Genomic DNA, 25920 nt, shown 5'->3' with positions numbered 1-25920 from the left:
ATACATTTTAGTTGCCAATAACTTTATTGATTGGTTTGGATACATTTGTTCTATTTGTAAGCGTGCACATTTAGTTTACTTATGTATTCATACTACTTCATTTCTTTGCTTTCTGACTAACCTTTGTCTTTTTATTTCTTACCTGCCATCATCCCTGGGAGTTGCTGGACAAAAGATGGTAGCCAGGGTTTGAAATCATTAGATACAAAGGAAGATAATTGGACCACACCACCACTTCCTGCTGAAGGGGGGAATGTGTGTTTTCTTTACTTTAAAAACAAAGTATTTGTATTTAATTAAATATTTGAGTTTAGGGTTTAATGGGGGTTTTTTTTGATTTTCTTCTTTGGTGTTTAGTTTATTAACAAACCAGATTGTACTGCATCGTTTGTGATTTATGATTGTGTTTGTTTGTTACCCCCTCATGTGTCACAATGGTCTGATCAGCCATTATATATACCCTTGTATGTCATTTCATGTTTAGGTCAATTGTGTTTGTATGTAGCAGTCATTTGGTTTGTTAAGTTTGCAGTCGTTGCCTGAGTTCAGTTCAGTTTTGTTTCTTTGGCCTCTTTTATGAGCTCAACATTTATTAGTCTTGTAAATATAATTTTTGGGGGTTAAATAAATGGAAACTATATTTTTCTAATAATTCCTGGGACTCCTCCTCCTGTTTTTCAACTCGGTCCAGCACAAGGTCCAAGTGACCTGAGTTTACTCTTTGCTGCTTGGTCTTCATCATCCTGCCTGTGACACAGTTTTGAGTGTGAATAGTACCTCTGTACCTCACCTCTGAGCTTTGGTCTGGCTCTCATGTTCCCCACACAGAGTGATTTTAGAGGGAGGGACTCCCTCCTCTCTGTCCTCACACTGATCCATGCTGCTGAATTCACATCAGCTCACACACACTTTCTACCTTCACCTGCAGAGGAAACAAAGTAAGCAGAGCAAGCGCTTAATTCATCATTTATACATATTACACCTCAATATGTCATTTATATACAATTTACAGCTATCACTGCATGTGATAATCATAACAATATTCAGAATAACATCATTTTGAAGTTCGCGGACGACACTGCAGTGATCGGTTGCATCACTGGAGGAGACGAGGCGGCTTACAGGAGAGAGGTGGCCGGTCTGGTGTCATGGTGTGAGGACACCCTCAACACTGACAAGACAAAGAAGATGATAGTGGACATGAGGAAGAAGAGGAGGCCTCACCCACCGCTGTCTATCCGGGGCCTTGAAGTGGAGAGGGTGAGCAGCTTCAGGTGCCTGGGCGTCTACATCACCGAGGACCTCACCTGGTCACTGAACACCACACAGCTGGTCAAGAAGGCTCAGCAGCGGCTGTATTTCCTGAGGAGGCTGAGGAAATTTGGTATGTCGGCCAAGATCCTCAGCAGCTTCTACAGCTGCACTGTGGAGAGCACACTGACCAGCTGCATCACTGCATGGTACGGCAGCACTACTGCTATGGACCGCAAACGCCTGCAGAGAGTGATAACAACTGTGGAGAAGATCACCAGGACACCGCTGCCCTCTCTGCAGAGCATCTACCATCATCGAGTCCAGAGGAGAGCTGCCTCCATCCTCAAAGACCCCACACACCCCCAACACAGACTGTTCACACTTCTGCCTTCAGGGCGGAGGTTCAGAAGTTTGAAATCCAGAATATCGAGACTCAACAACTCCTTCTTGCCCACTGCCATCAGACTCTTGAACAGCTGACCCATTTTGAACAGTAATAATACATTTATTTTGCACATCAGGTCATCTTACACATTAAGCTATAGCTCTTTTACACACATTTCTGTTTCAGATCTCCATATTTTGTCTCCTTTACTGTCTACATTTATTTATTTGTACTATTTGTATTTACATGTTCTGTTTCTATTGTATATATTAATCGGCATCTGTGGGTGGACAGCAAAGAAAGAATTTCATTGCACAGAGAAATGCCTTTTCTCTTGTGACACATGACAATAAACACTTTGAATTTCTTGAATAATACATCTGTTTTAAATTACTACTATTATTATATGACATCACTATAAAGTGCTACTGAAGATGTGAGCTCTCAGATGAGCAGTGAGGCCCACACACTGACACAGCAGAAAACTGTAGTAAATGCAATGAAATAAAATGACTCTGTGTTGCTGTGAAAAACAGAAGCGACATTTACAGTAAAAACCGAGAAGAAAAGCTTTAATGATGAGGATGTGAAATCCTTTAAAAAGTGATGCTTCCTGTTTGCATTTACTCTCACTAAAAGGGAAGTCCACCAGCGTACAACTGACATCTGTACTGAATACAGCTGCGGGATTCAGGACAGATGCACAGATTATGATCATTATATTAATTAATATATTATATGGAATATTAATATATTAATTAATATATTAATTAATTAATAATTAGTAGTATTATAAGTACAGATTACAGATGCTCAAGGGTCCTGTGACCAAAAGAGGTTCTCCAAATTTACTGACAATAATGTAGCTTTGTAAGATTGTGAATATGTCCTTTTTTTATTTTTAGCTGAGTACCACAGGAGGGTGGAGCAGAGTAGAAATGAATGCTGCGTTTGATTTACAACCTGTGTCCTCATAAATGGAAAAGTCCCCTCATGGTTTGCGTTGAAGGAGTGTGTTACAATACGCCTAAAGGAATATTTAGACTCTTTGCTGAAGTTACCAAAAAGGAAGGAATAAAATGAGATATTTGTCCTGAATCACCATGTATTAGTTGGCTTATATTTTAAAATTTGCAGAAATACGAAATAACCAAAGGTACATGAACATCATATATTCATTATTGAATGAACCATCCGTTTTCTGCCTCATAATCCAAGAGAAATGCTCAGACTTCCCTCTTCCAGCCACCTGCCTCAGCTATTCTTTGTACACAAAGACGTTCCCAAACAAAGCCTGCCTTTGTAGCACTTATCAGGGCTGGAACATTCAAGGTCCATCATTAGAGCTACTCCTCCAAACACCAAGAATCAAACACAGCAGTCGACCTGCAAAAATAAGAACTACCACCACCTTCATCTAGGGTGTCACCACAGGTTCATCACTGTGGTGTATTATTTAATAAACCAAGGCCAAAATCACAGCCTGAAGCTATCTTAATTTAAAAAAAAAAAAAGAAAAAAAAAAGAATGTTTTGCTTCATGTCATTTATTTTTAAACCAAGATGTTGACTGATGTTGATTGAGTCGATCAGAAACACAACCTTTCCTGACTCCAGGAGTTCATCCATTGATCCAGAGGGACGCTAAAGGATCTTCACTAATAGAGAGGTCACAGATTCATGGAGTTTTGGCTCTACTCTCCTCATCCCATCTCTAAGACGGAGGTCAGCCACCCTTCAGATGAAGCTCGTTCTGACACACTGTGCTCACCTTCATCAGAATAGAGCACTACAGCAGCTTCATCACTGCAGGCGCTGATTACGTTTATTTAAAGCCTTTTGTTGTCCACATTTTTCCTCTGCCACTTATCTATATCACCATGTTACACCCCGACATGATGCAGATAGTTTCAGAGAAACAAAAAAAAAAAAAAAAAAAGACAAAAGAGTAAAAAAAAGTTCGTTTTTAATTATTGTAGAACAATTTGTGTTTAAACGGGACTTTATTATTCAATCATTCCATTAACTGAATGAATCAGTTAATGAATCAGCTGTTTCACAAACCAATCATAAACAATAACAGGGAATACCTCAAAGACACATTTTTAAATCTCTTTCAATTTAATTATCTGAACTTGGCTTCAGTGGGACTGACATCTGATTGTTAACTCTTTATTTAGTAAAACACACACACACAAAACAAATTCACATGGTAAGTGTAAAATATAAATTACTGCATAAACATTTCTCATTGATAATTAAACATTTCCATCGTCACAGTGGATTCAGTGGCTCCTCCTTGTGGCAGGAAACTGTTACTACAGAACAAAAACACTGAGAAACGTTTCGTTTTATTGTTGGGTTTTTATTGAGCTTCAGCAATGAACCTGCAAACGTCAGATGTAACAAACACACCAGAACTGCTGAGGAAGTCTGAAGTCATCAACACCTTCCTTAACATAACACTCAGAGTCAAAACAAAGGTTTGAATCCAGTTTAAATAAACTGCATTAAAAACAACCAGAAACAGGGAAGAAAAGAAGAAAAAAAAAAGCTACCAGTTTTTCCTAAATTTCCCACAATGCCTCTGGGTTGCTTTCCACACTTCACACCATGGTCTGCTACAATGAAAAGGACCAGGGTCACATGACTGCTGTGATTACCTTCAGACATCACAGGTACCCTGAGCAGAGACCCTCACCATTCAGACTGTAACAGCGCGGCGATACACAAACACACGGCACATCAGAGCTGATCGATTAACTGATTGGGTGACTGACAGACAGTTTATGTGCGGTCGCAGCTTCTTTGATGTTTTCTACAAGAGAAACACTGTAGCGCCACCTGTGGTCACACCAGAGCAAGCAGTAGTTACACTTACATGATCCTGGTCACATGACCACGATGCTATTGGTTGATTAAGTTGGTATAAGGGAAAAGATCCTGGACTTTGGTTCAGTCTGTCCTGACTTAAAACTGTATGATAAACAGGCTTAAACTTGAGCTGAAGCAAAGAAACTAAAAACACTGGATGTTTCCAAGGCTTTGAAACCCTGACAAATACCTCCATGACACAACAACTAAGCCAAGGAACAAAACAAATTATGAAAATAAAACACTGAACACAACTGATTGATCTTCATCGAATGACTGACAGGCAGAATAATTCATATTAAAACTTAACACAAACTAATCTGAAAATGACTTAAAGCCAACAAGTTGGCTGAACGTTGTAGTGCCTAGAGTCTTTGTGTAATTAAACAGACAGTTAACCCCACATGTTGATGAAGAAGACTAAACCACTGATCTGTTATCATCCTTATCGCTGAAAAGAGAAAAAAAAAATGAAACAAAAAACTGATACAAACGAAAGAGGATCCTCGTTCGTTCCCTGACCCTAACATTTTGTTAAGATCTCTACTATGACACTGCAACAATTAAACCAGATAATAAATAAACCTGAAATGTTGACAGATAAAATCTGAGGTATGAAAGTTGGGAGTAAATCTTTGACTATGGAAGCAAAACAACTTTGACGCATTGGCTTGTGCAAGAAAACTCAAACTGTGGTTTGAGGACTGAACCCTGAAAATCAAGCGAGTAGTATCGTTTGCAGAGCTGAACTGTTGCTCAGTCCACTAATCGGTTAATCAGCTCTTTGTGCTACCTGGGAAGACTCACACACATCTGCGTTGCAGCTTTTTGATCTCTCGTCACTTCATAAACATAAAATATGCCGGTAAACAAGATGAAGCTTAAAGGGAGCTTCGGGATGTTTTGACCCATCTGCAGCCGAAACAATATATATAAATATATAAAACACAGCAGATCTTTAATAACAGTATTATATAGTAAATGATAGAAGACGCAGACAATAAAGCTGACATTTTACTGACTATTCTCAGCACCGATTGTAATAAAGTCATGTTTTTGTTGGATTGTAAATGGTAAATGGCCTGTATTTGTATAGCGCTTTACTAGTCCCTAAGGGCCCCAAAGCACTTTACACATCCAGTCATCCCCATTCACACACACTTGTGTGGATTGTGTTGGATGTTTTGCTGTTTTTAGTAAACATTACTTTTACATTTTGGTTTTTTTAATCAATAATAAATAACAGCTTAGTTGTAAGTGCTTATTTTCCTTCAACAGTAATTTCTTCAAATAAAAACAGAGAAAAACAAACTGCATAATGTACAATGACCTCCTTTAGAAGCTGCTAATCTTCTGCAGAGATCCATGCCATCAGATTTAGTAAGTCTTAAATTTGCTGGAGCTCCTCCATTGTTAATAAATAATAATAACAACAATAATAACAATTATTAATAATACTACTAACAATAATAATAATCATAACTGTGACAGCTCCATGTAGTGGCCGATTGTTCTCACATGTTTCACACATCTGATACTTTAAAGATTCATTTGATGTTGAATGTCTTTGGATCAAACTAATGCTTTTTACGTCAGTGATACACAGACACACATGCAAGGAGAATCACTGAAATGAACACAACCTAAAAAACAAAAACCTTCACAATCCCGGTCTGTGGCAAACATCAGTCTCTATATGGTGTCACTGTGAAACATCCAGGTAGATTAAAGCCTGTTAAATCTGCCTGACAGTGTGACTTCCTGTTTTATTCATAGATGATAGGGAGCACTTCCCTCCTGGCGATCGACAAAGAACGTGAACAATGTAAATCAGCTTTATAAAGGTGTTTTCTGTGGAAGAATTCCAATTTGATCAATATGACTAATATCGGCCCATCACAGAAGTATCTGAGTACAATTATAATGAAACACACACTGAAACTTTAGACGTTAAAGGTCCGGCAGCAATCTCGGAAAGTCGAACAACTGTATTTTTCTGTTTATGACAGTAATCTGGGTCGTATCAATGTTGTTCGGATACTTTTCTTCTTCTTCTGCTGTAATGTCCTTTTTTGGTCTCGGGCATCAAAAGAGCTTCAATAGGGGTAAATAATGACTGGTTTTAAAACCTCGTCAGCTCTCCATAGAACTTATTTTTGATTTATTTAAATGGTGGCGCTCAAAGGTCAAATGCACTGCAACATAAGAAAACATCAACAAATGGAACAAGTGCACAAAACAGAAAGGAAATTGAAAAAAACATTACTAAAAAATAACTTTTTGTGAGGTTTTGTTTTGTTTTTCTTTTATTGTACTTGGTGTGTTTTTGGAGTACTTTTCTACTTGCAGCTGTTTGACCTTTCAGGGCCACACTCAGTTTTGAAATCATTGAATTTGGAGGCTGACCTGACTCAGCGGATGGATATCAGCCAGGAGACTGGTTCATCAGTTTTTCAGGCATTAACCAATATTGGCCAGTATGGATACTTACACATTTTGGAGGTTATTTCTTTGTTTTCCAGTAACACAGCATGAAGTTAGCACTGAAAAGCATTGAAAACACCATCTGACTCCAATCAGATCTAAACAGGACTACACCGATATCTCTGGTGTCATGACACAGCGTGTCCAGCAGGGCAGATGACTTGATTAGCAAGACTAAGCTAAACGACTATCTTTATGACTGTCAACATACATTGAATAACATGACAGCCTGTCTTTGGGAGACTGTTTATAAATGGATCAATTTAACGTTGATGTCATGAACATCAGTGCAGCGAGTTCATTCATGTTTGTTTTGGAGGGCTGAAAACAGGTGGAGGTGGATGCAGCGGGTGAGTCGGAGTGTAACGGTCGCAGGTGGTTTCGAGCTGAGGTTTAGGTTTAACATTTTTCTGTCACCTGATTGGAGGATGAGTTACATCAGCACACTGAACAGTCTAATAAGAAATGCCTCGAGGCAGAAGAGGAATTTTTCAGTCGTCTGAGCTGAAGGATGAAACGTTAAGACGATAGCTGTATATAATGACGATAGATGTATGGATGTCAATAATTCAAAGCAGCTCCATTATACATTTACCAGATTTAGAGCAAATATGGAAAAGAAGGGTTTTACTTTATACGACAGTGTGAAATGTTATTTTTAAGGTATAATCTAGTTTTTGATTAAAGCTAAACCCAACTTTAACTCAAGTCTGTGCCTACTTTCAAGAGAAGAAAAGCACAAACAGAGCAGGACAGAGGAGAGTCAGGTGCTGCAGGGAGGAGGAGGTAACCGCTGCACCCCGAGGCAAAGCAGTCACAGGAGGCGAAGGACGTGGAGTCGTTATTTTAACGGCGGGCTTCTCTGCAACACAAAACAGATAAACATCAGTTTAATCAGAGCTGAACGTGCAAAAAACACTTTTTTCTTTTCTTCTGTTTGCCTAAAAATAAAGATGCTTTCTGTTACTTTTTTTAAATTTTAAAGTGCAACTTCTTAAGTGTAGCATTTGTAAGTTTGCTGGGAAGCAGCGCTATCTTTGCTTTATGCTGTCAAATCAGCCCAAAGTCAAATCCGCACAAGGCACACCTTAGTGCAGGGCTGCCCAATCCCGGTCCTCGAGAGCTACCGTCCTGCAGCTTTTAGATGCATCCCTACTCCAACACAGCTGAATCAAATGGTTTGATTACCTCTTCAGCATGCCATCGTGTTTGGCAAAGGCCTGATAACAAGCCATTCATTTGATTCAGCTGTGTTGGAGTAGGGATGCATCTAAAAGCTGCAGGATAGTAGCTCTCGAGGACTGGGATTGGGCAGCCCTGCCTTAGTGGTTCAGTAAATTAGCTGTTCATTTTAGTCAGTGTTTGAGCTCTAAAAGGTCTGTTTCCTCTTTTATCCACTCAGTTTTAACACTACTGCAGCTTTGTAGGTGATGTAATGGTAAATGGCCTGTATTTGTATATCGCTTTAATTTGTCCCTATGGACCCCAAAGCACTTTACACTACATTCAGTCATCCACCCATTCACACACACATTCACACACTGGTGATGGCAAGCTACATGTATGCTGTATGCTGCTTCTAAAAACACGCCTGACAGTGGAATACTAAAATATTGTGGGAAGATCAGAAACGAACAAAAAAAAGGAAAAAAAAAAAGCTAATAAAATTATTTTCTTCCTCTTGTAGTGCTGCTTTGGATTTTAGATTCAGATTTAAGTTTTTGTTTTTACTTTTTTTAATATGAAAAGTGAACAATATTTAAAAGGCAAACACAACACTGGAACTCTTTAAAGATTCAAATGTGTTCACAGGTGTAGGTGCAGTCCAGCAGGTGGCAGTGTTGCAGCACAGAGCCACTGATGGGGCTGCTTAATAGTCTGATAACCAAACTCATGTTCACCTGCAGGACACGGAGGATATTTTTAAAAAGCCTCTTAAATTGGGGAAAATCTGAATGGAGTCTGGTGCTGTCTGAGTTCAAGTTTCACCTGATATTGACCTGCTGCACGAGCCACAAGCAGTTGAAAAAGTTTTTATCCCCATACCTGAGCTCACACTCACTGATCAGGGTTCATGCTGTTTATCTGTGACACATATAGGGCCACATGGACGCAGCAGATACATAACGAGCCACCAACTCCAGCTTTGACTCGATCTGATATTGTTGCGTTGTTGTTGTTTCTGCAGCAATAAAACTAATGGTGTCCAGCTTCAACACTTGCAAGACACAAATCACATTGTAGTGATGTCATAGTTTTATAATGTGGAAAGAGTCAGGCACCACAACAACAGGATAATAAGAGTTGCACGCTAGATTTGCAGCACGTGTATTTGTTCAGAGAGAGAATGGATTAATAAAGAGGATTTTTGTGCAGCAGTCAGCTCTTTGTGAGCTCGAGACTTCATCGACACTTACTGTGAACAGTTTCTGCACTGAATTAGATCTAAAGAGGAAACGTGTCCTGATTTCTATTCACAGCAGCATGATCATTTTCTGCACTTTTCAAAGACCCCTGAGCTGCTGCTGCACAAACACTGAGGTGTTCCTAATAAGGTGCTCGTGCTGCTGAACTGACCTGTGACTTTCAGAGTTATCTTGGTCTGATAGTCCACTTTGGTGATGTGGCAGTCATACGGGCCGGCGTCGTCTGCCCTCAGGCCCTTTATAAGGATGGAGAAGTTTCCAGTCTCGTATTGGTTTGGAAAGCTGAACACGCGACTTTTGAACTTTGGATCCATTTTACCCTCTCTGCCGTTGAAGATGTCCAACACAACATTGTCATCCTTGTCCCTCCAGAAGGCGTTGACCTCCTTGGGCAGCTTTTCAGAGTAGACGCAGGGCAGGAGGACCTCACCCCCGATGAAGCCGGTCCTCACAGACTGGCTGCTGACTGCAGGACGACAGGACAGGTGAGTTACAGATTACCTGTGCACAGCTTCACCACAGCTCTGTGCTTTAGCTCACTGTTTAAGCAACAGACTAAAAAACTTAATGTTCCAGTTTTTCTCTGGATAAACTTCTGTCCTCTGAACCAAATCATCACAAGCCAATTTATGGAATCAGTCTGTTGTTTGGAAAAACCTTAAACACATAAAACACTCACTGGATGTTCTCCTGCTTAGTAAACCCTCATGAATGTCTTTAAATATGCAGAGGACTGTAAATTTTTACTGTGATTAAAATCTGCCAGACGATGATGGGAATACTCAGTAAATGCTGCTGCACTGTGTAATTCATGCTCAGTGCTGTGAGTGAGTTACCTGCAAACATCATGTGACTTTGAGCACAGGGAAAATCTCACAGCAGAGGAAGAACATGAGCAGTATTTTAGCATTAATTAATCTGATTCAGCTGTTAATGTCTGTCCTGAGACTGAGGGGCCGCAAGCTGAAGCCAAGAACAGCTTCCCTCTTTTCCTAACTGTAACTGTAACTCTGTGCACCCGGTCAAATCCTTCTGCTCACCGGACCTGGAGTACCTGATGATTAAGTGCCGGCCATTCTGGCTACCGAGGGAATTTACAGCAGTGATCATTACGGCTGTTTACATTCCCCCACAAGCCGACACTGACAGAGCACTCAGGGAACTGTACAGCGCGATCAGCAGTGAGGAAACCGCACACCCAGAGGCAGCGTTTATCACAGCCGGAGACTTTAATAAGGGAAACCTGAAGAAAGTCTCACCCAAACTCCACCAACACATCCATTTCAACACTCGTGGAGACCGGCTACTTGACCACTGTTACACCTCTTTCCGGGATGCGTACAAAGCCCTCCCCCGCGCCCCATTCGGCCAATCAGATCACTGCTTCATCCTGCTCCTGCCCGCCTACAGGCAGAAGCTGAAACGGGAAGCTCCAACCCGGAGGGCGGTGCACTGTTGGACGGACCAATCGGAATCTACGCTGCGGGACTGTTTTGATCACGCGGACTGGGAAATGTTTCACGTGGCTGCTAGGGACATTGATGAATACACAGACTCAGTCTGCGGATTTATCAGGAAATGCGTGGAAGATGTCGTCCCATCCAGAACAGTTAAATCCTTCCCAAATCAAAAACCCTGGATTAACGGAGATGTTCGCGCGGCACGGAGCACCGCCTTTGCCTCCGCGAACACATCGGACTACAAACATGCACATTACCAACTCCGGAAGACGATCAAAGCAGCCAAACGTGAGTACAGGGACAGGGTGGAGCAACAGTTTAACAACCCTCGGAGTATGGGGCAGGGACTAAACACGATCACAGACTTTAGAGGGAAAACCAGCACACCGCAGACCACGGCCTCTCTGTGTGAGGATCTAAACGTATTCTACGCTAGATTCGACACAGCGAACACCATGAGACCGGACAGTGTGCGCACCGCAGATGACGTCAGTGCGCACACTGTGTCTGAGGAGGATGTGCGGAAGTGCTTCAGGAAGGTGAACGTGCGCAAAGCTACTGGTCCGGACGGGATTCCCGGCCGCGTCCTCAAGTCATGCGCGGCTCAGCTGGCTGGAGTGTTCACGCACATCTTCAACCTTTCCCTCTCTCTGTCTGTAGTCCCAGCCTGCTTCAAAATGGCCACCGTCGTCCCTGTACCCAAATCCTCCACCATCTCCTCATTGAACGACTGGCGACCTGTAGCCCTGACCCCCATCGTAAGCAAATGCTTCAAGAAGCTGGTCAGGGACTTCATCTGCTCTGCACTACCCGACTCACTGGACCCTCTACAGTTTGCATACCGCCACAACAGGTCCACTGATGATGCCATAGCCCTGACACTACACACTGCCCTGTCACACCTGGAGAAGAGAGACACGTATGTGAGAATGCTGTTTGTAGATTACAGCTCAGCATTCAATACCATCGTTCCCTCGAAGCTGGACAGGAAACTGCAGGATCTAGGACTGAGCAGCTCCCTCTGCAGCTGGATCCTTAGCTTCCTGTCTGACAGACGCCAAGTGGTCAGACTGGGCAGCATCACCTCATCCCCTCATCACACTGAACACTGGTGCTCCACAGGGGTGTGTACTGAGCCCTCTCCTGTACTCACTCTACACCTACGACTGCACAGCCACTAACAACTCCAACATCATTGTGAAGTTTGCGGACGACACTACAGTGGTGGGTCTTATCACCAACTTTGATGAGACGGCTTACAGGGAGGAGGTCAGCGCCCTGACCCACTGGTGTCAAGACAACCATCTCACCCTCAACGTCGCAAAGACAAAGGAGTTGATAGTGGACTTCCGGAGGTGCAGAGAAGTACACACCCCCATCACCATCAACGGCGCTGCTGTGGAGAGAGTGAGCAGCTTCCGGTTCCTTGGTGTACATCTGGCTGAGGATCTTACATGGTCAGTACACATAAACAAAACAGTGAAGAAGGCGCAGCAGCACCTCTTCTTTCTCAGGAGACTGAAAAGATTCGGCATGAGCCCCGGCATCCTCAGGACCTTCTATCACTGTGCCATTGAGAGCATCCTCACTGGATGCATCACCACCTGGTATGGCAACAGCACCGCCTACAACTGCAAAGCTCTCCAGCGAGTAGTGCGGTGCTCTGAACGGATAATTGGAGGTGAGCTTCCCTCCCTCCAAGATATCTACAGGAAGCGGTGCCTGAGGAAAGCGGGGAGGATCATCAAGGACTCCAGTCACCCCAGCCAGAAACTGTTCAGACTACTTCCATCAGGAAGGAGGTTCTGCAGCATCCGGTCCCGTACCAGCAGACTGAGAGACAGCTTTTTCCACCAGGCCATCAGACTGCTGAACACGTCATAGACACCTCAGCTTCACTACTGGAACTTTAACATTATGCACTCCATACTGTACAGTAATGCCACTGTTTTGCACATATTCAACTCTGTATATTTTATTTTATATATTTTATTTTTACTCTATTTAATTTGTAAAAAATGTGTATACACACACACACACACACACACACACACACGTAGAAAAACATTTAGTATACACATCCAGAAATGCATATACTATTATATATTGTACATATATTTATTAGTTTCAGATTTAGCCATTCTTGTATTTTGCTTGTTTACGTTATTGTATTTTGCACAACTCTGTTGCTTGTGAAGCTCGCACACAAGAATTTCACTCACATGTACTGTACCAATGTACCTGCACATGTGATGTGACAATAAAAGTGATTTGATTTGATTTAATCAAAGTCCTTCATCAGCTAAATACTTCACTAAATGGCACTGACCTACATGATTACAGACCTCTGCATAAAGGTGAGTCAGGTCTTAGAAATAGTTCATCTTTAAATATCTGCAAATACCAGAGATCAGAATCATGAATGTGAAGGCAGGCTATTACAATAAACTAAACCTGAGGCAGATCAGATCAAACTGAACTTTTTTTCTCTTCATAAACAAAGGAAAATGTATAAAATAATAAAAGTGAATAAAAAAATAAAATAAAGGTTTGGGACTTCAACACTTAACCTGCCAAATGTTAAAGTGGATTTAAACTGTGGTGACTTTAGTGTGTGGAGTTCAAAACGAGGGTGTTCACACAATTAACTTAATAAAAACAAAGATAAGCTGCCAGAAGATCTGTCTGTGTGGAGCTGATTTGTACAGAATCTGACAAATCCTGCTTCTTTTCCACTGGTTGTTACTCTGTAAAGCAGGAACATCAAACTCATTAGGGTGACGTACAGCCCATTTTTATCCGAGGTGGTCCGAACCAGTGAAACTGTCCTGTCTGTCAGTGAAGTTTAACTACACATTTAGCTGAGATGATTTCATTTAGGAAAAAAATAAGTGTCATTTCAATAATATTCTTCAGTTTTCCTACATGTTAGAAAACATCCTGCTGTAGTAAGTGGGAGACATTTATCAGAGCAACTCGTAAACTGTAAGAAATCAACATGGAAAATTATATAAAATGTTTTAATGGCTGATTGTACAGACTGAAATGAAATGAAAGCCCCTGTTCTGTTAGTTACTTTAGGGTGGTATGAATGGGTTTTATCAGCAAGAAAAACCTGGGAACTTCAGCTCTTTAGGTTTTTTTTTCAAATATAACATTTGTTTTAATGCATGTTTCTTTTCCCACAGAGTCCACTCTGAGATTGCCAGGAATATTCTGGATGAAGCGCAAGCATGCCTCCCCCCCCCCCCCCCCCCCCCCCCCATTCAGTTTCTCATTGTCAAGCTAAAAAGACTTTCTGGCAGCCAGGCTTATTGCTTATAAGCTGACACACTAGTTGTATAATTCTTTGAACCATAAAAACTAAAAACAAATACATGATAAAAATAATTGATGTGAGTCCAGCATCCCCAGTTGGTTTACAGGTCAGTTAATCACTAAGTGTAACAGAGATCTGTGGAAAATTTGGGAGTGTTTTTATTTTTATTACCCTGTTTTTTTATCGTTTTTGTTTTTCTACTGTTATTTTGCTGTGATTTTTCTCTTTTTTTATGTATTTGTACTGATTTTTGTCCTCTGTTCTTTCCTGTGATTTCACTTTTCTTTACTGTAGTTTTATGGATTTTATCTTTGTTTTTGTTTGTTCTTTGTTTATTTGGAGGGGCGCCATTCTTTCATGTATTCAGCACAGGCCTGGAGCTGGTGATAAACAAGGGAGAAAACCACACACTCACAGATTATTTTATGATCATTTTACAGCTGAAACTAGAAAATAATTCCAGGCAACCTGCTTACATTATAAAGGTTAATTCATTTGTAATAAATCCAGTCATAAAGACGGTAACAGGATCCTGATTTTCTGCACAGTCTTTAGGGTTTTTTTTCCATAGTACCTACTGGGACAGGCCCAACGTGGCACGACTCTTTTTTTCCATTACAATCGAGTACAACCTAAAGCACATCGGGTTGTTATAGCAACGTAGGGAAGTGTCTTGTGATGTCATTTGTATGCAACATGGACGCCGAGATGATGGTATACCTGATTTAGGTGAAGGAGACGCTCTCATGATTTATCGAGTGACGCCACTGATTAGCCAATTGATGGCATGGAGTCTGTTGGACGGTCTCAGACCATTTGGAACCCTAAAAAAACCATGTCGTTAATGACTCTCCGGCCACCCTGCAGCCTCTTTGTTGTGTGCATCACTGTATGAAGAAGTGATTGCGTAGCCACAGTATCAACAGACTCCCTGCTCATCTCTGCTCTTTGCTCACATGGAAACATACACTAACTAAACTGGATCTAAATCCTCTTCTGTCCACAAAGGGAACAACAATTGCCAAGCCCAGAAATTTTCCACTCTTTCGCATCTTCCACTTTCCTGTCTGTCTCATGCTGCCGTACATGCAGGTACCACAATGAGACGAGCCGTTTACGTTCAGAAAATGACCACACTAGTCAGTAGGAACTGCCAACTCACTCAAACTACTCTCTAATGACTGCACAGTTTTAATTTTGGTTTATTTTGGAGGGCCACACAGACTTTCCATGGCATGCTTCTCATGTTTGTTCAGCTCAACTGATGCAACGCAACAAGAACATGAACAGCAGGAAACCAGAAAGAGGAAGAAGATTCACACCTGACTAGGAACTGAAACTGCAATACTTAACCACATAGAGCTGTTTTCTGTTTTAGGTCTTTTTTTTTTGGTGGAAACATTTAATTACACTGTATTTAAATATCTTAAATTACCCTGACACACAAGGAGAACCAACACTGAACCAAAGAAAAACTACACTGAGGTGAGAGAACACCCCGAGTCTCCAATTTGAGACAGATCCGTTAATAAATGTCTTCACTACTGGCTAGTTAAAATATGAAATAAATATATAAATTAATAATAATTCAAGTGTTGAAGTCCCATATTTGAAAATAAAAAACTTCAAAAGCAACTAGTGACCAGTGCTATATTTCACAGAAATGCAACATTAAACTAATGTTTTCATTTTTGAGACTGACTTTGAAAGCAGGGACATCGCTCAGGAGTAGTCTGAGGTTAAGCTGACTGATAAACTTAATTCAGGCTAGGTTTAAATATACAAAGAGGCATTAAAACTGCCACAGAGTAGCATTTTCATGTGTCACAAATCTTGCAGCATTCACTCTGGCTGTCAGCATGCTGACCGTCTGACCCCTGCTTGCCTGTAGCCATCATTGCATTACAGTTAGAATCTTGACTGCTGATCACGCCGTTATGTATTGGCCTCAGAAGACTTCGTACATGAAATGAGCAAGTAATCCACTTGTGAAAATATGCCCGTGTTTAATCTAACCCCAGACTCTTTTTCTCATTTCTGCTGATGTTTTTGCTTTTGTGGTATCATTTGTCATATTTGTTCGATCCAGCGTGAAAGCTGAATGAAAAAAGCGTTTACTAATTTTTGTGACTAAAAACTTCATGTTAAAAAAAAAAAATACTATTATAGTTCTTCTGAACCATTTAACCATTTTTAAGAAGTACACACAGCCTGTGTATGTAAAGCAGCGCTGTGGTGGGGATAACAAGAGGTTTCAGATTGCTTGATATGAAACTGAGTTTTATTTTATTAATTTAACATTTTAATGGATTTTAATTCCTCTAATTAATCCCTTTCAACATGTAAATTAATCAGAACGTTTTTTTTGTATGTAATTTGTATAGTATTTTTTCTCTCTCTTATTTTCTTTTCTAAATGTACTTGTATATTGTTCACATGTTGAGATAAATTACCAATCAAATCAATTGATTCACTTTATGTTCAGAAGGGCCGGTAAAAACGTCAGGGTTTTATTTTTAACACTGTTTCAGACGTTAATATTAAACATGCAGTCAGACTTTCATGTGTGTTTGTGAGGGAGGGCTGAAAGTGAGTGGATCGGCCTTTTAAAAAAAAAAAAAAGCATACCTGAAGAAATATCTGATGTTAGAAACTCTTGTGTACTGTTTGTTTGTATATTTGTCTTTCTTGCTGCTGTTACACCCAAATTTCCCCTTGTGGGACAATTAAAGGATTATTCTATTCTAAGCTCAAATTTCACAGAGGTCATGACATCCATCCAAACTTTAGACTGTAAAAAGCAGGGGTGGGTTTTTATAATCGATTCATCGATTAAAATCGATTCTGGCTTGGATAACATAAAATCGATTCATTAAAATCCTGAATCGATTTTTTAATATAAATTTATTTTGCCCGAAATGCCAGAATCTCAGGTGAAAGATCACAAAATTTCAATAACCACCAAACAGTTAAGACAGTAAATGAGAGCAGGTACAGGGATTCTGCACATAGACGTAAACACACAGCGTGACCCGCGGATCAGAATCAGTTAGATGTCGCCTTTCTCACAGTCGGGGCTGAAAGCCGACAGCTCGCTGATTCTGATCTGTCGGCGGGTCCGCGCTTTGTGTTCACGCCCTTTATGAGCCGATTCTAAAGCTGTTAGTTTGATCTCTCTCCAAACAATATTGACCGAACCAGCAGCAAAAGAAGATCCAAACGCTTCACATAAACATCGTCATGAATTCACTCTGACTTTTACTGTTTTGCTTCCAACGCGATGCACAGCTCTCTCTCTCTCTCTCTCTCTCTCTCTCTCTGTTTTCTTCATTATTCGCTTGCTTGTTACCCACAAGACTACTGTTGTTTACAGGCTGTCGGCCGCTGTTTTTTTCCCTTTTACATTCTTCCGAAAAGAAAACCTCATTTCTGCTGTTCAATACTGAACAAATTTAAACTTTTTAAAATTATTCAAAATGCTTAGACGTGTCTCTAATAAAACCGCTGTAACGTCAGAGGTAATGTTCATATGTTGATTAATGGTTTTCTTTCGTTTTTGATGTACTGCAGAATATTTTTATAAAATCCCAGAACAGGAAAATCACCTTCATGTTTTTCTGTGTTTTATCTTCAGCTACTTTGACACAAAGGCATCTACTGTGATGCTCACACCTTTGATAAAGTCTTGCGTGTGTCAGCTTCCTTTTTATTGATACAAAAATATGTAAATGTACTGATCTGAATTATATTTTTGACTGTCAAAATTTCCCAGATTTAAATCGAATCAAATCAAATCGAATTAAATCGAATCGTGGATCAAATCGATTCGGGACCTTGTGAATTGGAATTGAATCGATTCTAGAAATCAGTGACGATACCCAGCCCTAGTAAAAAGGTTTTTTTATGCTAGACTCACCCACGCTCTGATTCCACAGCAGGAACACCGTCAGGCTGTGGAGACAAAGAAAGACACCCAGGTTTCAGTGTAACTCCTGTGACACAGCTGATGATACTGAAATCCAACAAATCCAGGAATGTCAACGAGCAGGTTCAGTGAAGCTCAAGTGCAGAAACAGCAGTATTGAGTATTTAAGCGAAAATTCAACCCATAATGAAGCATTAGAGGTAAAAACATAAAATGAAATAGCATTTTAATTATATAAAATCCTTCCAAAGTAAAACTTAAACTAGATTAAAAGTAAAAGTCAAAAGAGTGGACTCGTCTTTTCATTTTCAAGGAAAAATGGCCAAAAACGTGAACGTTAAACCTTCATAAAATATTTTCTTGGTGTTAAGTTGGGCTTTTTTAAAATGATTATTAAGAAAGGGAGTTTTAAGCGTAAATGAGAGAAAACTGAAGTATTGTCTGGATTTTTTCAGCTTTTAAAAATCATCCGTGATCCAGGGTTTCACCATGTGTTATTCATCTAAAAATGTTATCTCGACGTGTTTTTAACTTCAAACTTAAAGACGATGGAGTGAAATGAGTTAGCGGAGAAGCGGCAGGAGTTAAAGCGGCTCCCTGTGAGCTGGTTATATGAGGAGAAGCTCGTTTATCTGCAGTTAATTCAGAGAAATTCTGTTTGTCTTGTTTGACTTCTTTAAAGTTGGCCAGTTACCGGAAGTAGCTTAAGCTAAAAGAAAACGGCTAACGCTGAACTACGTAGTTAGCCTCGATGACCCATCACACTCATTTTATGGCCCAGTCGTTGTCGGTTTCATTACTGACCTGATTAAACTGTTCATGCCGTTTCTTTATCCCTCCCAGATGCCCAAAATAAATTGTATATTTACTTATTACTTCTAGTTTTCCAGCTAGCTAGACACTCCTGGCTCACGTATCCCAGTAAACGGAAGCCAAGAGGCAGTCATTTCCGCTTTAAAAAGTCCAGTATAATAATAATGCACATACTATGAGAAATATTTTTTAAATATATCTCGGCTGTGTTTATGTGTGTTTACAATGTTATTTCAACCCCCAAATTTAAAAATCCACGTTTTTTAAGCCGTCTACGTCAAATTTCTGCTAAATTGTTGCGATTTGTGCTCCGAAACTCCAGATTAAGCAGATTTTCCAGCTGTAACGCACCTATCACATATTCTGCAACTGCCTGACATCAGTGAAAACACCATGCGCACAGGCGGAACCTCATCATGCTGTCTTCTCTTTCTCCTCTTGCGCCTCCTCAAGCACTGGTGTTGCGGAGACTTCTGCAGCCGTGTCCATGTGTGGATGGTTCTCACTGAGCCTGCGTGAAGGGAGAAAAAACAGAAAAAAACTTCAGTAATTACACTTAAACAGAAAAACTGTTTAAATAAAGTTTATTTGAAAAGTCATGGATTGTGCAGGGAGACAAAATTTACTGCAACACCTCCTCCCGTTTAATCCTGCAGGTAGTTTCCTGCTGCTCACAATAAATAATCACAGTAAAAACAAAAACACTGTTTTAATGCAAGAATAGCTTCAATGTTTCTTTTTTTTTGTCTCCACATATTTATTTACTGCATATATATATATATAGTCCAAAAAGATTTAGACTCTTTTTTCATCTTTTTTCACCTATCAAAATAAAAATAATGAACTCCTGAGGCGTAACATCCCGACGATTTGTCATGTCCCGCGGCGTTCCCGAGGAACGACCTTCCGCGTTCTAGGAGCCGGGTTACGGATGAAATCCAGTAGAATGACGGTCCCGCGATAATACACGTTGGGCACAGTGAGATCCTGAATGTAAACTTGTTTTTATGGTTTGAAAAAAACGTCTAACGGAAATTTTAAAATATATTTTTAAGACTCCCCAAGAGGGAAAGAGAAATTTCTACAAACTGTATTAAGGTATTGGATGTGGTCATAGAGATGTAATAGCTTTTTGTTCGACGCCGCTGTCTACTGTGCACATATCATTTCAGCCTGTGTTAGTGTGCTGCTTCTGCTGCCACAGCAGTATCTCAGTGGGGATAGACGGCCTGGGGGACTTTTAATCACTTTTATTTATATCATATTGTGTTTCTCTTTTCAGCAGAATTTCAGCTCGTTTGGGAGTTGGTTAAGGAGGAACTATGTGGGAGCTGTATGATTTGGGGAAGTAAAGTTTGTCATTTTATCTGTAGTTTCTGTGGCGGTGCTTTGCTTTCAGGTCACTAATTATTGCAACAGTGATTTTTATTTGTACTTTATCTGAGCCCTGAGAAAAGAGAGGTCACCTCAGTTCAAATGAATGCCAGCATTAAAAAATCTAAATATTTCCAAAAAATTTATTTTTTAACATCCTTTTTTGTTTAAAAATTCATTTTCCTTTTTGCAACATTTTACTCATAGAATAAACATTAAAAATCATTTTATCTCAACACTGAGTCTCTGTGGTTTTTTGTGATTAAACCAGAACCACATGATCCCAACATAATGTTAATGATATCTGCACCATATAATATCAACCTGCTGGTGTTCCAGTTTAACTTGTTTTGGTGGTAACTGTTTATGTTTGTTTATATTGTCCGTGTATCCGTGCCAATGCGTCAGAGGTTGTGACAACACCTTTTCAGAAATAACAGTAAACAAAGGTTGCTGTGTCCAGGTCATGAAAATCTATATTTGTGTTAAGATCGTAGATCTAATTATTCCTCTGACTCCACTCGTACCACAAACCAACATTTTCCTCTTTGACACCACTGATCAACCATATAGATACACTTCTGCACACATCCTGTTTGCACAGCTAGTTGTTTAACACCACGCCCATATTAGCTGTGGCATCGCTTTGTAGAAAGCAGACAAATTCACCTTCAGCTTTTCTACAGAATAACTTAACCTGAGATCAAATTCTGATCTGTTTCAAGATCACAATGAAGTTTAGAACACCTGGAATTTGAGCAGCGTGTTGGATTTACTGTTAATGAAATCCAAACAGGTCAAACCATCATTAAGGAAACACGTTGGCTTTTAAAGCGCTCTGTAGTTGTTCAATGAAAGCAATACATGTGGGAAATAGGTATGGGAGGTTTCTGGAAGTCAGTATTTCAAACTGGTTACCTTCATTTTTTAATAATAAATGTATTAGCTGAAGGTTCAGGTGCCTCCCTCGGGTTCCATTTCACTGCATATACAATAAATGTTTCCATATTTCCTGTACATGCATTGCAACTGTCAGTTTCACTTGCTACCAAGTTAGGTGTACGCTTGGTGGGAACTCGTTCTGCTGGATCTGCATCAGAGAACCATCCACTACGTGTTATTAATTTAATTTATTTTTGCCCCTCCTGTATTTAAAAGGGTTGGGCCAGCCTTTTGTTTAGAAATGCCCGTTTCTGATGCCAAATGCTTCCAACTATGGCAGGCCAAAACAAAAAAAAAACTATCTACAGCTGAGGATCCCGGGGAAAAACCTGACACACCTTCGGCCTTCAGCCTATTGTTGAAGAATAAAGGTGGCCATACCAACTATTGACTTTCAAGCTTTTTAGAATTATACAAACTCTGTTTTTGCCTTAAATACTGGATTGCCTTAAATACTGTGCATTTTTGAACATGCTACAAAGAAAGCAAAAGTGCTTGAGACGTTTAAACAGTAATATTGGGTAATCAGGAAAGTGTGAATAGCTAGGTAAAAGACACAGGTACAGACAATGTGTGAAACTCAAAGCAAAACACTGGAGACAATCAAGTCCGAAAAAAATCCCACAAGCAATGAACAAAGCAAAAATGAAGACCATCATAAAGACACAGGTTAAAATAATAATCTGTATTCTGCTGAAACTCTTCAGTAGAACCAAAGACTGAAGAATGTAACAAAGCACCGAATTCACAGCAACATCAAAGGAAATAACAGGAACACCCCGACACCACTGTGGTAGCAATTATTTTGGCCTGAAACAGCTGTAAAGACATGTGTGAACATGTAACCTGTTGATCAGGTTTTTACAGTCATCTGGTTTATAACTGTGATGTCTTTCACAAAGCTGAACAGTTTGTACTGATGAGGATGTGTATGGATGGCTGGCTGAAGAAGGAATCAGCCACAGTTGCGAACATGTGAACACTTAGCAGTTGTGTCGATCTTAAGTATGAACGTAACACCGTTGTTTGACGTTAGTGAAGCGTGAGTGGTTTGATTTTTATCTTAGCAAGTCAAAAAACTTTCTCTCTCCATGTCAACATGTCAGGTGTTAACAGGTGTTGTTCAATGTTTGTTTGGGCGAGTTGTTAAACCGCTGCTGTCTTTGAGCCAAAAAGAAAACTACAGCTCGGAGAATGTGTTTGAAATTAAAGGCTTTTGTTAGTGTGAGAAAATTACTTGAATCTGGCACAGAAATTTCCCTCATCATCATTTCATTTCTTATTCTGTTCTTCAGCTCACTGGCTTTTATTGTTGGTCTTAGAGATTTCATTATTTCCTATTTTTATTCCACTCATGTGTATAATTTGAATCATTTCATTATGTTTACTCTGGGGTAATCTAGAACTTTGAGCCAGAATGAAGAGTGTTGTAGGAAGGCTTTGGTTTAAACGGACCAAACAGGATTTTTCTTCTATCATTTTTTGTTGGCAGCACTGGTGATTGGCACTGTTGCCTTTCTGTGTGGAGTTTGCATGTTCTCCTGTGTTTGTGTGGGTTCTCTCCGGGTACTCCGGCTTCTTCCCAAAGTCCAAACGCATGCAGTTAGTGGGGTTAGGTTATATTTCCCAAAGGTGCGAGTGCGAATGGTTGTCTCGTGTGTTAGCCCTCAGGCTGGCCTGTGGAAAATGTGCCCTGCATCTCGCCCTATGGTAGCTGGCATAGGCTCCAGTCTGCTACAACCCTGATAAGGATAAGCGGAAGAGGATGGATGCATTTTCCTTTGATTTTTCTTTTTTTTTACAATTTGTTTTTTGTTTTTTTTGGTCATTTTTATTTATATTGGTATTTCTGAGCCAGGAGAGGGCCATAAACCTGGCCCTGACAAGAGATGTGTGTTTCTAAGTATAACAGCTCGAGCATTTACGTGGATCACATTTCATTTAAGCAAATAAACAAGAGACTGGGTCAGAAAAGTGCAGCAACATGTGGGTGTGTGTGTGTTTGCACAGCTGTCTGCTTCAGTGGCCCACTCTTTTGTGTTGTTGCTCCTGTTGTGTTGAGCTAATTGGATTAGTGTTTAAATTAAAGGATTTATTTCCTCAGTCTGACTGGAATCTGTCCCAAACTTCTCCAGATGTTAACACACACTAACTGTGTGTGCAATATAAATTAAAAAAAATCAGAAAAAAGCAAAGTCTGTTAAAGCACTCATGAATGTAACATTTAAAAATGTCAATGTGATGGAGAGCAGAAACTGAACTGTGTATGAAGATTTATGTGGGACGTTGGGGGAAATCTTATTCTAAGGTCACAAATGACGTGTTACTGTAAAGGATGAAAAGGATGATGCAAGCATGAGCTGAGCATGACAACATGGTTTTTCCTCCCTTTGGTTGCTAAAAGGTCTAAAGTTTCTTAGGAGAGTTTTTGCTGAGGTCAGCTGGAGATGAGAGATGAAGCAGATTTACCACACTATGTCCATCTTTTATACAGTATGTAAAGTCTACAAGGTGCAGACGGAGAGTGGATGTACTGGACAAAAATTGTGCTAGGTGTAGGCTGTGATGGAGACCCCCGTGGTGACCGCCAATGAGAGCAGCCGAAACAAGACAAAGAACCGTGTGTGAATTACAACTTCACTTTTATATAAAGAAAGAAAGGGGGGGATCGGCTCTGAATGAAACTTTAGGAAACAAAATTCTGTAAAATGCTTGTATTTTTTGTGGAAGGTAACAAACTTTTGGGTAATTGGCATATTTTTGTGCCATTAATGAACATTTCCATTAATAGTAAAAGCGTAAACTATTTAAATAATCATTTATGGGCATTTCCTGTCACTGTAACTCATTAGAAATACTTCTTGATATCCATAAGCATGTATTTCTATAAAATTACAACTTAATATGCATTTAGGCCAAAATATTGTTAAATTTAAAATTCTCAATTAAATTCATCTTAGTACACAACAACAACAATTGTACACTGTGACTCCAAAGTGTCTCTTCAAACAGATCATTCAGTCCATCAAAGTTTTTAATCACTGACAGACTGACCTTTGAGACTAACAAAGCAGAGCTGTTTTTTTATGTGGAAAAACTTAAATACTCTAGTGCTTCACTACTAAACAGTCTGGCAGCTGTAATGGTAAAGACGTGGAGTAGTTCAAAAGCAAATGAGAGCACATCTCAATAAATAATACATAATTAGGGGCCGCTCAGTTTGGGTAGCTCTATCAGTAACAGCCTTCTCAATGCATAGCAGTCCATTAAAGAGCACATACAGCAAGTCGAATCAAGTCAAGTTGAGTTTTATTGTCAACCCAATAAAATACACTCAAGTATACAGTGGGACGAGATATCGTCCTCCTGGATCGAAGGTGCAAAGTGTAAAAATAGGTCCTTAAAAATAGTCAGTGATCAGTGTCAGCTTCTCTGAGTTGATATCACCACTATTCATCAGCAGCACATTTTAAAGCTCAGTTTTTAAAACCTTGTGATGTAACTACAGCCCAGCAGTTCATGGTTTGCCAAACATCAAATATTTAATCAGGTTAGAAGCTAATCACTCTGAGGCTAACAAAGATTGAATGAGTACATGAAGCTGAGAATCAGGAATATTGCAGACCATGCAGCAGTATATTAATGATTAACCTCGTGTTGTGGATGATTGTCTCAGGTGTTCCCATGACTGGACTTTGGTCTGTTTTATGCATGTTTTTCCTGCCATGCGATCACATTTCTCTCTGTTCATCAGGGACTCTCATGTTAACTTTTATTGAGTGGGGAAAAGTTAGCGCTTATCCTCTAGCTTCACTGTGCTAATGTGTTTACATTATTAGTTTTTTGTCTTCATTTATACCTGAAATGATAGCAGAGCTGTACATGATTCTTATTTTGAAACTAGCGAGCTAACTCCCTGCTAACTTCTAACTCCATGAAACTTTATAAATCCTGTTATCATGGATGTTATTGTTGTTAAACCTCTTATTGTTGGTATACACTGATCATTTTATTAAAGATGACAGATTTTAGAGCGTTTTACTCTCAGGCGAAGTGTTTGTTTGACTTTGGGAACTAAAGAGGAGTTTGTATCAGCTAGCATTATAAGACGTAATAGGCAGATAATCATCTATAAACTCAATTTTAGAGTTTATCTTTAATGTCAGATCAAGTGTGGCCTGTGTGTTGCAATAGCAAGAAAACACAAAGTATGAGGTAGCGAATACATCAGAGTGGTGCTTAACAGACATCTGATGTGTGTACAGCATGGATGGATTTCCCCACAGGACTGACTCACAGATTCAAACCTAAACATAACAACATCAATTATTTATACCTCTCATTACGTCTGAGCACTCCTGCAGCACTGTATGAATGAGAAGACCTATAAAATGGAACGATCGTGGCTCAAGAGTTGTAATTGGAAGGTTGCCGCTTCGAGCTCTAGCTTGGACAGTCTCAGTCGTTGTGTCCTTGGGCATGACACTTCACCTGTTGCCTACTGGTGGTGGTCAGAGGGCCCGGTGGCGCCAGTGTCCGGCAGCCTCGCCTCTGTCAGTGCGCCCCAGGGTGGCTGTGGCTACAATGTAGCTGCCATCACCAGTGTGTGAATGTGTTGATGACTGGATGTGTAAAGTGCCTTGGGGTCCTTAGGGACTAGTAAAG

At 40.1% G+C, this 25920-nt stretch overlaps 1 protein-coding gene across 3 annotated transcripts in view; it reads right to left on the bottom strand.

Annotated features, from left to right (window-relative positions):
- Positions 1 to 3982: 3982 nt before the first annotated feature.
- LOC146547075 (T-cell surface glycoprotein CD4-like) overlaps positions 3983 to 25920 on the bottom strand; it is a 32772-nt gene continuing 10834 nt past the window's right edge. Inside the window, exons 2-5 of one of the 3 annotated variants that reach the window (XM_085264083.1) lie at positions 19291 to 19450; positions 18118 to 18152; positions 9574 to 9888; positions 3983 to 7858 (exon numbers count right to left, since the gene is read on the bottom strand). In XM_085264083.1, the coding sequence (XP_085120209.1) occupies positions 7719 to 7858; positions 9574 to 9888; positions 18118 to 18152; positions 19291 to 19334 (534 nt within the window). In that variant the 5' untranslated portion in view covers positions 19335 to 19450 and the 3' untranslated portion in view covers positions 3983 to 7718. Of the gene's footprint in view, positions 7859 to 9573; positions 9889 to 18117; positions 18153 to 18930; positions 19087 to 19290; positions 19451 to 25920 lie in introns of those variants that run through there. The other 2 variants (XM_085264085.1, XM_085264084.1) reach the window with 2 other exon arrangements.

The sequence above is a fragment of the Mchenga conophoros genome, linkage group LG23 (assembly GCF_057382185.1).
Source record: "Mchenga conophoros isolate Kocher_MC1m ecotype Shallow Benthic linkage group LG23, M_conophoros_male_GT1.1, whole genome shotgun sequence".
In the NCBI taxonomy this organism is placed as follows: Eukaryota; Metazoa; Chordata; class Actinopteri; order Cichliformes; family Cichlidae; genus Mchenga; species Mchenga conophoros.
Note: the sequence above shows the minus strand (reverse complement) of the source record. Positions and strands in the feature narration are given on the sequence as shown.